Here is a 14,943-nt window from a genome sequence, read left to right on the forward strand (position 1 = left end):
ATTATTATCGCTAAATATAATATAACAATAATTATATAATCACCGCATGCAAAATTCATTATTTGTTATAGTAATAAAGTATCGCTTATTTATGTAAGGTTTAGAAAAGGGTTGCATACTAAGAGTTGTGTGTGTTTGTAAAAAAAAAAGACGCATTTTTATATTTAGAAACAAGTTGACATTAAAATTTTTATTTTATCTTCAACGAGATGATTTATAGTGATAAGAAAATAAATGTTGCATCTAACTCAATTCAAAAGTTAGCTTATGAAATAAGAATTATTCAAAATTATATCATGTAAGGAGACCAATAAATAATCCATCAGTCAATGATATAGCTGAATTGTACATTCAAAGTGTGAATAATATAAGATGAAGGGCCCCATATTAAATAAAATAATAAATTGAGATGAATCTAATTCTAATGTTATGATTAAAAAACAAACAAGAGGACATAAAATTCCTATAGTAATCAGATGTCTGACATCATTGCTTGCTTACATACAGTTGAATATTTTATTCTGCTTTATTAGAAGCTTCATTTGGTCTTGGTCCATTAATTCAAGGAATGTCTAAACAAGAACTAATTACTACTACTAATAAGGATAACATTGATAATTGATGTGTGACTTTTAATACTAGAGAGATAATTGTGTCAATAATTAAGTTAAAAAAGAACAAGAAAAAAGTACAATTACTATATATGTAGTACAATATATTATATTAGCCTCTAGAATATGATGAAACCTTCCGAGCTGAAGTAATTTTACCGTAAAATGTAACTCGTGAAATTTGTTATTTCTATATTCTTTAAGATATATTTATTATGGTTCCAATTTTATCATATTTCGTTAGTCAAAATTTTTGAATAATATTTTTTCCTTTCTTAATAAAAGTAAAAAAAATAAATTTCACATATTACATTTCACACTGTATGTCCTCTCCACCCCTATTCCCACCAGCCAATATTCCTACCTTCATAATATTTACTTACATTTATATAAGAACATAAAAAAAACTTATTTATTTTTCTAGCTAGAAAATATTTCCATATATATATGATGCTATCAACATTCATGATGAAATTTTATATTTGATATTTTTTAATAGTAATAAGTAGACTTTAAGTGGATATAGGTGACAAAATTCAGCAGAGGCTTTCCAATATGTGATTTTACGTATAATTCAAAAGTCCATTATTTTAATTTGACTAATTGAATATCAAAAATTTATATTAATCCTGGCATGCATGTCAACATATATAATAGCTTATGGATTGAACGATTCAATCACATTCTCTTTTTAGTTTATTTTAAGAATAGCATCATTATATTTAGCAATTTAATATTCTTCACATTCTTAAATTTTATGCTTAATTAAACTAAGACGCAAAAAATAATCAAAAGCTTTGCACGCATTGCCTTTATTTTGGGTAGTCTTTAATTTTTGCCCCTGTTATTTGGAGGTGGATTTAACGTTTAGAGAACTTTTATCTTGTCCAATAAAAATTATGTGCGTCTATCAACATATGTTTTGTAGGAAGTAGGAACTACTTAAGGCATATTGTTATGAAACTATCGGCATAAGTTGTAGGAACTAAGTTGCGCCTTGTAGACATGATGTGTGGGTTATAAACTGAACTTATATCTCTAACGACTTTAGTCCAGTAGGAATTAAGCGATATAAGTTGTTTTTACCTTATAAGATTAACTTTATAATATTATGATACAAAAATATAAACTTTTGCCTTATGACTTTTTTTTTTCAATGTCAAATATTTTCCACCATTTTCAAAAATTAAAGACCACTGATTTGAGGGAAAAATAATAATTAAAACCACCCCATAATAACATTATTTGTGCGAATGATAGCAAGTAGTAATTTACATCAAATTTGGTAAATTTTACTCTACTTGAGTAATTTAATAATCAAGTGAGAATGTATCTTAATTAATCATAATTAATTACTAAATTTTTTGATACGCAAATATATATATATATATATATATATATATATTAATTTGATATAAATATATTTGAGTTCATGATAAATGTTTCTATCATGCATATTCCAACCACATATCGTTAAATATCAAAACACATGGAAAATTTCTATTTTAAAAAAATTGATTTTAAAGTATTTGTATAACGTACATCATGTGAAGATGACGTATAACTAATTAAGTTCTTATCTCTTTATCTTTACCAAAAAAATATTTTTAAAAAATGTAATAATGATAACTTTATTATTCTGCAAGTCCAAAAAAATAAAAAAAAAGGTCCTCGTGGTTCTTTTGATTTCCCATTCGTAGTTGATGACTCAAAAATATCATCGTAGATTTCTGTTCCTTTTTTGACATATTTTAGTAAAAATTCATAATTTTGAATTTTACCTATATAAAAAAAATAACACGTTCGACTTGAAGAGAATGTTTGTACTAGGTGAGAATGGTTATATTACCAAATAGTTAATTATTACTATTTGTATGAGGTAAAGGTGAGAATGGTTATATTACCAAATAGTTAATTATTACTATTTGTATGAGGTAAAAGTTGATCTTATTCAAATGAATGAATGAATTGACGACACATTGCACAAACATCTAATATTTACGAAGGGGCAATCAGGGAGTGTTGAACGACTCGGACCTATGCTAGCTCAATCAAAATAAGACATAAACTGAAATCGTGGGAGAATGGAAAACAAAGGAATTTATTGCTAAAATAGACTTGATGAGTCATTTCATCACTTTGATTCTCCATTATACAAAAAAAGAAAAGAAAAAATAGCTCGATACATAAAATATTCTACGTTAACAGAGTTTGAGAAAGAACCGCACCTCGAGAAAAAAGAAAAGAAGAAAGAGCCATAAAACACTAGCAATCTAAGTAGTGATATATGGATATGCCTTGTGAAAGTTCTTTCCATAGTAACTCATCCACATTATTATTATTACTATGTGCTTCGACACTTGAACACTCAATTGTTGTGCCATCACCACTAGACATAATTTTTTGAGATGTTTTTCCAGTGAGTTGTTGAACAATGTTCCTAAACTCAGTGGCATTTTTGGCATTTACCAATATTGGGCTATCTATATATTTCACTTTTATGGCTTCTCTTTTTTGCTTTGGCCCATCCATGATTTCTTTATTGCACTTAAAAGTGAATCTTGAAACCTCGGTATTTATACATAATATATTGAAGAAATTTCCAAGAAAGAAAGAGGAAGGAAATTAATAGACACAAGTAGCTTCGTGTTTGAATTAATAATGTACAGACAAGGAAATTAAGAATGTGACATGACCATGTAGAGAAAACATAGGATGTGTTTGGTATGAATGTTTTTCAATTTTCTTATGTTTGGTTGGCTTAAATGTTTTGAAAAATATTTTTCAAATCAACTTATTTTTCTCAAATTTAAGAAAAATGACTTACATTAATCTTTTTTTCGACATCACACCTCAATATTCCACCCTAACTCAAGTCTATGGTGTCGATTTTTGATATTAATATGAAATACGAATTTTAATTCTTGATTCGAGTCTCGATACAGGTGACGGATGTCGAAATCGGGTCTCGAGTTCAAAATTCAGGTTCCGATTTGATAGTCGAGTCCTGAGTCAGGGTCAGATATCGTGTTGCTCGGGATCAGGTTCTGGATCAGTCATCGTGGATGGGTGTTGATTGTAGGAGTCAAGATCAGGTCTAGCTCTAATGTTGAGTCACAGGTGGAGAGTCGGGATTAGGTCCCAAATTATGTGTCGGATTCGGATCACAGATCGATCGTTGAGGTTGTGTTTAGGTTCGACTGTCGAGGTCGGGATCGAATTCCAGTTCGAACGTCGAATCTCGGATCGGAAGTTGGGGTCAAGCCCTAGATTGGATCTCGGGGTTGTGTCTCGATTCGAGTGTTGGGGTTGGGGTCGGGGCCGACTCCTAGTTTGAATGTCGGGTCTAGGATCAAAATTTCAAGTCTTGATCAGGTCCCGAATCGATTATCAGGATTGGTTTCCAGGTCATAATTTATTTTTCTAAAATGTATTTTCTACTCTCTATCCAAAAATAAAAGATATTTTCTTCAAAATATTTTTCATTATATTCCCCAACCATACACTAGGAAATATTTTCCACTCACCAACCAAACATGAAAAAAAAAGTTAGAAACCAACTTGTTTTTCAAGAAAATATTTTCTAAGAAAATATTTTTCGTGGAAAACATTTTCCTTCATACCAAACACACCTTATATAGTATTTTTTTAATTTTTTTTTATCTGGTGTCTCATGTCTGGTATCTATACTGAAATTCTGACTAACTCGAATTAGAGGCAGGCTCAAGAGATAAAGATGGAGGGGGCACCACTAGCTTTAACACAATTGATAAATCAATGGATCTTAGGCCTAACACCCAGGATTGGACATCTGGAGAGTGGACAATTTAATATTGAGGGTTCAATATTGAAAAAAATATAATTCGGATGATTCTGTTCTGATACTATAAAAAAAATGAATCTTGGGTCTAATTTGGAGTTGAGTTATATTCAAGATCTATTTTTTAACATACATAAATCTCATAATATTAAGAGTTAACTATATTCTATTTCTACTCTTTTTTTAAATTACAAAAATTTCTTAAATCTGAATCTATGCTTAATTCATTCCATTCTAACCTTGGTGGTTATTAAGTGCTTAACCAAATAAAAGCTCCTACGGTATCCATACGTGTCTGGCTTATTGATTGCTTACATATAGTGGAATATTTTGTCCTTGATTAATTAAAAAAATAAATTCAATTCTAAGCTTTATCTGATATTATTGAATATGTGTGCAAATATATGTCGATCATCTAATTCAAATTTAACAGCTAGCTGAAAATTATTTAAACTTAGAAAAGGGTATTAAATATTCGAAATCCAATTGATGCAGGATAACTTGTCATTTTCGTACACTTAAACCTGTCAATAATATACTAAACGGTATGTTCGTTTTGATTAGGATGGAATTAAACTAGAATATGGGTTACAGACTTACAGGTTCGTCGCACTTAATAGCTTTAGCTTAAATTTTGTATTTGTTTTTAAAAATTTATTGAATATATAATGATTATTAATTAAAATTCAATAACTTTAAGAAATTAAGATTCAAAACCCATAAACTTTAAATTTTGATTCTGTCTCCTTTTCTTTTCGCATAAGCTTTTAGACTAATTAGCTATATTCCTCAAAGATAGAAGACCGATTACGAGTTCACATAAACATAATATTTGACTATCAATTATTTATTATTATAATATTAATTTGAGATCATCATAAAAATTCATAAATTTTAAATTCTAAATCTGTCTCGACCCTAATAAACATGCATGTGGTATATATAAAGAATATTGCCGTAAAAATGGTGGTAATTAATTAATATGCAAAAAGATATAATCCACACATTTGCTAATATCTATTTTTTAGGTGCAGAGAAAAATTCCACACAGCCTCCAATATATGTGGTTTACATGTCCGTTCAACAGTCCATAATTTTGACTGCCTGCCATAAATTTAAATAAAAAATGGAGAATATATTTAGGAAAGAAGTAGGAAGAAGCTTGCAAAAATCTAAAAAATTATTCCGACGAATAAAGATAAATGGTGTCTGATACTTGCATTAAAGCTCGATTAAATTTGAATACATTCGAAAGTTTCATACTGGGAGGGATGAGGGGTAAACCGCTTCCTAATGAAGGCGATTCCATACCTAGAGCTTCTCGAACCTAAATCGCTTTCTAATAAAGGTAATTCCATATCTAGGAAGTCTCGAACTTAAAATCTTTGATTAAGAATAAAGAAATACTTACCACTCAATCAATTTTTTTTTTTTTTGGTAATGGACAAGGGTATAATTAATACTTATGATTTATGAGTTATGGACAAAGTAGGGCCTTGATATATTGACCAAAAAAAAGAGTAAAAAATTAGAAGATATTAAAAAGTGTCATAATTAAAATTGACCTTTTGTTGAAGAGAAGTCTCATTTTATCCTCTCTTCTTTTTTTTTAAAGAAAGTAAAATATTTTTACCCCCAAAATAAGATGGTTTATGAGAAGATCTCACAGTAAAAATAGGTTGATTAGATAAACTTTTGCTAACCGTTATTACTACATTTAAACTCATTTCAAACAAATATTATATACAATAAAAATAAAAATTGGTAAAAATTCTTTATATTTTCTATGTAAAGTATAAATCTCCGAAAGGTTAAACTATGGAAATAGTATTTGACCCTCAAGTAAAACATTCTCAATTAATAGTAAGTATCTCCTATATAATTCTTTTTCTTTGATTGCCCTATATCTTTGGCTAAATCTGCATGAATTTTAAAAAATTGTAAGTCCTTTAAGACAACTTCCTTTCGAGTTCTCGAAACGATCAAGGATTTATTTGTTAAGAACGAATTACAAAATAGAATTTTTTTTTTCATTCTATCCTTAATGTAATGATTTTATAGCAACTTTAAATATTACGACATGTCTTTAAATTCCATGATCAATCAAACATCTACATAAAAGATGTGACAGAGGAAGTAAGCTCTACCTTTTGGTATTGGGGTAGATTCAGATGTGTTACATGCCAAGTGTTCCATCAATTTTGATGTAATCAAGAGAACTAAGTAGAGGATGGAAAGATGTGAGACTGGATGAAGGTTCTATATAGCTCTTACACTTTTACAACTCGTACCATATAAAGGTCATTTAAAAAATCTGAGACTATGATTTTACAAGCTAATCAAGAAAAAAAAAATGCTACCTTCTGCATTTCTACAAACCTAGACTAGAAATAATGAGGATCAATGTGTACATAGTGTCTACTCTGAATCCTCAGACGTGGTGTCTTCAGCAGGAAACTTGCAGAAACGAGCAAATACTCGGGAATATGGCGTTTTTCTATTATTTGGAATTATTGACCTCTTTCGTTTCGAGGTAAATCCTTGCCCAGAAATTGCCAGGGACAACTCGTCCATATGCTTTTCCTCCTGAACTCTGCTACTTTCCGCAGCAAACCTGTAAGATGAGGAATGATAACATGAAACCTGATTTTCGTAATGTAAGCAGTGGCAGAGGCAAGATTTTCATCAATATGCAATACATACACATAAATATCAGATTTGACCTTACATATATAATGTATTTTTCCAACAAAGGGGTTTGGATGACCCCCTTCCGCCACCCTGGCTCCGCCCCTGAATGTAAGGCGGGGTCAAATATGCATCCAGTTACTTGTTCTAAAGGAACTGAACCTTTGCAAAGACAGCACAAACATACGTTTTTTTCACAACTTAACCTGAGTTCATGTGCTGTATTCTTATTTTACGCAGAAACCACAAGCCAGAAGTTATGGGGCTATCAATATAGAACTCATTGACTAATAGTTCATTTTCCGGCCATCGAGTATATCTAGTCCGTTTCTCTTTAAAAATCACAGTTCAATGAGAACTGCAGAAATTTCTTAATCTGAAGTAAAATAGAAGTCAATGGCATAGGAAGAGGAAAGTTGAGGAGGACAGCAAGCATCATAGCCTTCTGCCATTTTCTCTGTTTACTTTCTTCGTAAGCTCCACCTTGCATCTTTTCTTTATTTTAGCTTTTTCAATTTCAACAGTATGAACAAAGAAGCCCAAACTAATGTTCATGTAAGTGAAGAATGCAAGAAAATTCATAAAACTAATATGATAACATTTCTCTTCCGAGATTTGCATCTCCCCCGTACATGATCTAGCTAGAAAAGCCGATTCTATAGTAAAAGCCAAGTCATAAGAGGTTCCACTTCATACATCAAGTATGACTCACAATGACTTAACTCCTAACTACAATCACAGCAGATCATACCACAAGAACCACGTAAAAATAGGACAAAAGTTTTTCATTCGTCATCATTCAATATTAAGTTAAATAAATCCATACCCTTCGCGTATGATCTTAAATGCTTCTTTAGTTGCATAAGGAAGCCCAGTCTTCGGGTCACGATACCTAAAAATTATCAATGATGAAAACAACACTTATTTAATAGTACAATAGACATCCAAATTTAAACTATTATACAAAGAAGTGGACAAAGAGATGACAATACATCTAGGACACAATAACTGGTCATGTACACATACGTAATCTCTCTTTTTAGGGAATAAAATAAAGGAGCTTATAGAAACACAGAAATATTATCCAAGGGAAAGTATAGAACTCCAATATTGGATTGTGTGTGTGTCTCTGTGTGAGTGTGAGAGAGGATCAGAGAGAATCAAGGTAAGAAGAAACAAGGAAGATATTGTTTGAAAGAGCCGAAATGGAGGTGTGCCTCGACCCGTGTCTGTACCAATGTAAGAGAGATGACAGATTGGGAGGAAACAAATGGATCAAGCCAGAACAGGCTACATCACATTTTTTTCCTGAAGACCTTACAGTAATTTTGAAGACTAGAATACATGTATACTTCAAATATTTTTGGTTAAAAATCGGGATATTAGTTGACATAGAGAGATTTGTTCTAGAGCATAGGAATAATTTTTTTCTCTATTTATGCCAAAATCGTGAGAAAGATCTGGGTTGTTGCCAAGTTGAAGGAGATGCAGGAATATTCATCTGGACTGAAAGGAGGAGAAGATTTCTAAGGAGGACAGAAATTGAAGGAAAATTGTAGTTATGATTTTGCAACAGCATGAAAGAAGTGTCTGAGGTTGCAGAGCACAAATGAAACAGGGAGGATAGTCCGACATCGCAGGTAAAACCCAGAGGTGCATAGAGAAAAGCATCAACTACGGCAGAGAGCTGAGATATACTGCCTATTTAGAGACTAAAAAGGTGTTGTGGGATCCCGCTGGAATTAGGAAATGGGCTGACAACACTTTTAAACAGGCTGAAGGAAGAAAAACAGACATTGTTTTTATCTGGGATATGAGGAGCCCATTTCCATCAATGGTTTTACATGGATCTTCTTGGGGGTCTATAGCTCTAATGAAGGAGCCAAAGAAGATACCTGTGGTTCAAATGGCTCCTTTTAGAGTTTACTGGGTGAAGATTTTAAACTGCCAGGTAAGAGAGGAGAGGAGTAACCAGGCAGAACATTCACCTGCAATGAGATCTCTCCCTCAAAAGACTAACTCTGATGGATAACACCCTGCTTGGAGGAAGACTTATTGGTTCAAAGGTTCAGGAAAACCTCGAGAATTGACAGATTCTTATTTCAAAGGAGTTTGATCTTTTGTATTGTAAGTATTGTGCACCTGCTTGACGCCTCCTATGGGATGAATCTTATAAAAAAGAATAGGCTAGAACTACAAGTTTTAACAAGCATAATCGCTAAAATTCATACACTTCGTAAAAATAAACTAAGAGAATATGGAAAGAGCATGTTACCGTGCAGGCAACCCAGTAACTACACACACTGCCTTCTGGGGGTCTGTAAAGATGAAAGCAGTCAATAATCATAAGCTGCCCGTCAATAAACATCTGAAAATACTTTAGCAATGTGGAATCGGCCATGTCTATGATGCTGATTGTTAGGGAAATGTAGACTGAGAGGAAAGGGATGTATCAAGACTTGTAATTACATGGAGTGGATGTTGTTGAGATCTGCGAATCGAAAGATGCTCCACTGACAAACTCTAGATAGGAAGAACCTGCAGAGAGTAAGACACCATTAACATGCATGGGTTGGTATGATGGCAAACAGCTGAGTTTTCACAAGAATATCAAACAAAAAAGCATTTAAAGCGAAAGTAAGTGTAGTATATGAATGTTTTAGAGTTAATGGTCAAAAACACACCTAAACTATGACCTTTTCGCAAGTTTATACCTCAACTATCCATTGTTCCATTTACCTACCTAAACTATCACTCTCTTCGTATTAAAACATACCTCAAAGCTAAGTTGGCCTACACACGCCTGTTGTCAATTGGGAACAAATATTTGGACAACTCAATATTGAGGTGTGTTTGATACAAAGGGAGTGATAGACTGTAGGTAAAGCGAACAATGGATAGTTGCGGTATGAAACTCGTGAAAAAGTGATTGTTTAGGTGTGTTTTTGACCATTAACTCAATGTTTTATGATATAGAGAAGAGGGTACAGCTTTCGGGGTCCCAAATTATGGTAAGGAACTTGCCGTTTTTGGATATGTATCGTATTTGAGGACCATTGTAAACTGCTTTATGCACGATGGCCTTTTTCTTGACTTCTTCTTCCCTTGCTAGAACCCGCTCCAAATTCCTCAGATTCATGACTTCTGCCAATTTTCTCAAAGATAGGTTACATATCATTAGTGAGAAGTGCAAAGAAAAGAACTGAAAGCAAACTTACAGAGTAAGGAAATGAACCCAAACCTGTTTGAGCTGCTTCAAGAAGCATCTCTTCTTGAGTCATCTTCTTTTCCTCACCTTCCTTTTTTCTTTTTATAGGCTGAAGAATCAGAAGCATAATAGGAAGATAGTGATACAACAGAATTGTGGTAGAAAATAAAAACAAACTCAAATTTCAGTGTCCAAGTAATGTTTTCTGAAATCAAGAAAAACCAGCACATGACACAGGATTACAAACTAAATAAATAAACAAGAATAAGAGGGTTGTGTTGTAAATCCAGAAAATAAAAAAGCATGCCATGTAAAAAATGCAAGCACCAAACCTTTGTAGTTGCCTGCAAGGCTGCACGGATGGCTTCCCTTTCAGCTTGTTTAACAACGACAGCCGTTCTTGTTGATTTCCTAATTGTTCTTTCTGCTTCAGTATCATCATGAGCATCATGATGTTCAGAAGGGGTGGACGGATCTGGAGCTTCTTCATTTTCTTGGTGCGCCTTTTCCGACTTGGTAAGGGTTTTCATTTTCTTTTTCTTTTTTGTAGATGGTTTTCCTGGATAGGTCAATCGCTTTTTGGTCCGTGTCCTGCCATAGAAACGAGAAGAGTATAATCTAAAGACTATCCATATGGAACTAAAAGGACACTTTCCATCAACTTGAATGTGTCAAACCTGTCATCTGGTTCATTTTCTCCTTCTTCATCAGGCTCGGGTTCCTGATAACAATAATAGGGCAGTCATTTTTAACATAGGTCACACGAAAACAGAATTATCGAGATAAACATACCCTTCCAAGCTAGAACTGCCAGTACAATTAACCAAGCCATCACTAAAATCAATGAAATGAAAAGTTCAGTGATGAGAAATGGAACACTTGGACTTACATCTTCATCAAAGTCACTGTCGAAAACATCCACAGCTTCTCCTTCCTCTTCATATTCAATGTCATTCTCTTCCTGATAAGCAAAAGCTCATTAAATTCAATTAGGAAATTTGCCAAACAAGCACAAACCAAATACTTTACGGAAGATTGCCAAATTTTCAGGCCCGATTACAACCATGGATTCGAGATGTCAAGACCTATGATTTGAGTAAAAGATTGCACTCCAACTACTACTTGTAGGCATAATGGAGGCAGCAGTCATTTTCACTCAAACTAGTGCAGCTGAGAATAATGGAGGCTGTGTTATTATAATTATCATTATTATTTTAGACAAGTAAAGTACAGAGGCATCAGTTATTCCAGAGAAACCTTTTCTTTTTGATAACCATGGTGTCGGGGCTAGCTTACGCACATCTCGACTAGTTCTATCGGATACTTGTCACCCCCCACCACCAGCAGGCACCGGGTAACTTTGTCCACCAAGGCTAGGACAGATAAATGGGAAGAAATCACCTAGTGTTTTTTGTCTCTGCTAGGATTTGAACCTAAGGCCCTCACAGTACAAACTTTCCTTCTTTTTTTTTTTAGAAACACAATTATGTTCATATTTCAGAAACTTCAGTTTTCATCATTTTCTTTGTGCTCCTTTATCAAAAAAGAAATGTCATTTTCTTTGTGATCTTATGCTATTTTTCGACTTGCCAGAGAAAGCAAAGAAACGTGAGTCTCTAAAAGCCAGTAACAGTTGCCCTTCAATCTGCCTCAATAATCCACATTAAACACGCATCGGATACTAAAGCTTCTAGTTTCTTAGTCGCAAACTTTTTTTTTTGATGACCTTGGTATTCGGGCTAGCTTTCGCACATCTGGACTAATTCCACGGGATACCTGTCACCTCCCACCAGCAACTGGTGCCAGGTAACTCTGTCCACCAAGGCTAGAACAAATGGGAAGAATCACCTAGTGTTTTTTTTCTCTCCATTGGGATTACCTGAGACCTCATGACTCTCAGCCACTTCATTGACTACTAGCTAATGAATCCATTTCGCTGTTTCCTACTAAATAACGAGCTAACGAATCCCTTCTTGTTTCCACTGAACATGCCTATCCAAACTCGTTGTAAGGCTCCTGATGATCAACTTTACGAAGATTCACCATTCTATTCTGAAACTTACAGTGGATACCTAGGCACAAAAAGACAGAGGAAGGGTGTAGTAACTGATAAAATGTTCAGCAACTTGAAAATAAGCATAGATCCATAGGCTCCTGAATGTATGGTTTGGGGCAATTCGTCCCAACTTTATTTGAATTTCTTAAAACTAAATTCGACATAGTTGTTACCTATCATTTCCCCTTACATCCATCAACTGAACAACCCCCCCCCCCCCCTTTGGTCCAAACACTGTATTTGTTTTTAAAACTCATCAAATAAGTACAAATTATTAATTTAGAACCCCGTATCTTATAGACTAGAATCCCGAACCCATAAGTTTCAAATCCCGGCTCCACCTCTGCTCCCAACCCCTCACGATAAAACCCTCCAGGATAGAAAAAAAAAAGATCTTTTCTCCATTAAGTTTCAAAAAATGATCTTTTTTCTATAAAGTTGTTTCTCCTTGAGCCGAGTATCTATCAGAAACAACCTCTCTACATAGGTAGACACGTAACTTGCTTACACTCTCCCCTCCTCGGATCCCAAATCTTTACATACACTAAGCTTAAGCTGCTACCTACTAACTAAAACTGCAATAAACACAAAAAATGTAGTAACATGTTATTGAAAACAACATACATCTTTAAGAGCTTCCTGATTCCAGAAAAGTTCATCCTCTTCTAACTCATCATCCAACAATTTAGTCATCCTGTCATATAAAAATCCCATTTTTACAAGCAAATAAATCTAAATTAAGCTCAACCCAAAGAATTAGACAAACAAAAAAAAAAACAGATTGATTTTGGGTATCTTGATTTACCGTTTTCCTCTGGTAGCACGAGAAGTACGATCAATAAAAGCGGCATTTCCCTCTTTACTGGTCTCCATATCTCTAATTCTTGGAAGCAAAATTTGGTGGTCGGATTTCAGAATCTTGATTTTGGTTATATGAAGTTGCAATCTTTTACAGACATTTTGTCGAACAGTTGGTGTTCATTAAACAATCAGAAGTACTATTAGAACAAAATAAATAAATAAGAATTCCCTCGTTTCCCTTAATTATACTTGGACCAGAACGAAAAATTAATAAAAGTAAGAGAACATAATTGTCATTTTTTCCTTTTCTTATATGTATGCAAGGTTTCCTAAGAAAATTGAGTGGAAGTTGACAAATAGGTTTTCAATTAAAAAAAAATGACAATTTAATTAAGTTCAAGTCAAACTTTTTATTAATTAGGAGATTAAGTTAAAAGGGTGTAAAATGTAATTTTTAAAATTTCTTAATCTTTTGTAAAATATAAAAACATCATAAAGGGTTTTCTCTTCTTTTTCAAATATGTTCAAAACTCCTCATTGTCAGTTGGTATAATTTTTCAACTTCTCTGCTCTCTCTCTCTCAATAATCTGGGCAACAATTCAACAACAATCCACAACAAGTCTATAATTTCTTTCTATTTTTTCTTTTTCGTTTATTTCTGTTATCGTCGTTGTCATTGTCATTGCTAAAATTTTGATTTTAAAGGTAAAATTCTCTTTTTTTTCCTCCTCATTGTTAGGGCTTTTTATTTTTAAAGTGAAAAAAACGATGATTTAGATTTAAAAAGAACAAGAAAAAGAGCATGAATTTCACATATTTTGTTGTTGCATGTCCTAATAAATAGTGTATTTATTGTTATTGTTTTGAATTTTACATATTTTTGTTGTTGTGTCGTGGTTTGGTTGTTGTACTTAAAAAATAGTGTATTTGTTGTTATTGTTGTGGATTTTACATATTTTTGTTATTGTTTGGTGGTTTGGTTATTGTACTTAAAAAATATATTGTTGTTGTAGAAACTTAAAAATTTGTGTGACTAAATCACATAGTTGTTGAGGTTGTTGTAACAAGTCATATGAACAGTTAGAAGTTTTTCTGAAGCAATTGCTGAAACTAGTGCAGTAACTGCTGAAGCAACAATTGAAGTTTCACACAATAATTGTTGGAATAATTGCTTCTCAACTTCAGCAGTTACTTCAGCAGTTGCTTCAGCAACTTAAAAATATTTTGATAATTCGGATATTTCATTGTTGCATGTGTGTATTATTAAATAAAAACAATCTTCCTAATTGTTGCTTAGTGATTTGGTTGTTGTTTGATGTACAACTTGAAAACTGTGTTATTAATACAACAATATAAGAATTTGTGTGATTAAATCATACAATTGTTAAGGTTGCTATAACAAGTCATATGAATCATTGAAGTTGTTGCTTCTCAACTTCGACAGTTACTTCAGTAATTCAGTGATTTATTTGAAAATGTATATATTTTATGTACTTGTTTGAACAAGTACAGTAGCTTTTTTTCCTATTTATTTTGAATGATTGATCAAATTAATTGAAGGTTTGTTTGTTTCATGTGCTGCCGAAAAATGGCTTCCAAAAAAAGAAAGACAATAACTGATGATGTTGTTGCTTCTACTATTTCTAATAGATATACTAGAAGGACACTTATCACACAGAGGTAAAAAGAAGCGGAAGAAGCCTCCAAGAATAGCACCAGTAAATTATCCACACTTGATGAACATGCCCATGTCCTTAC

The 14,943-nt window shown here is 32.9% G+C and overlaps 1 protein-coding gene across 1 annotated transcript; it reads right to left on the minus strand.

Annotated features, from left to right (window-relative positions):
* Positions 1 to 6,558: 6,558 nt before the first annotated feature.
* On the minus strand, positions 6,559 to 13,521 carry LOC129871418 (SWR1 complex subunit 2). Its single transcript, XM_055946329.1, has 11 exons — positions 13,189 to 13,521; positions 13,008 to 13,077; positions 11,217 to 11,288; positions 11,005 to 11,048; positions 10,660 to 10,918; positions 10,361 to 10,436; positions 10,144 to 10,263; positions 9,589 to 9,657; positions 9,395 to 9,437; positions 7,946 to 8,011; positions 6,559 to 7,045 (listed from the first exon to the last, which is right to left on the minus strand). Exons 1-11 carry the CDS (start codon positions 13,254 to 13,256, stop codon positions 6,850 to 6,852), a joined length of 1,083 nt encoding a protein of 360 aa, XP_055802304.1. The 5' UTR covers positions 13,257 to 13,521; the 3' UTR covers positions 6,559 to 6,849.
* Between the last annotated feature and the right edge of the window lie 1,422 nt (positions 13,522 to 14,943).

Source organism: Solanum dulcamara, chromosome 10, assembly GCF_947179165.1.
Source record: "Solanum dulcamara chromosome 10, daSolDulc1.2, whole genome shotgun sequence".
NCBI lineage: Eukaryota > Viridiplantae > Streptophyta > Magnoliopsida > Solanales > Solanaceae > Solanum > Solanum dulcamara.

Coding starts and splice junctions, on each gene's coding strand:
- LOC129871418 (XM_055946329.1), bottom strand. CDS start 13,256: ATGGAGACCAGTAAAGAGGGAAATGCCGCTTTTATTGATCGTACTTCT. Junction 11,049..11,216: donor ACAGTGACTTTGATGAAGAT/GTAAGTCCAAGT, acceptor TATTGTTATCAG/GAACCCGAGCCTGATGAAGA. Junction 7,046..7,945: donor TTTAAGATCATACGCGAAGG/GTATGGATTTAT, acceptor CTCATCTTACAG/GTTTGCTGCGGAAAGTAGCA.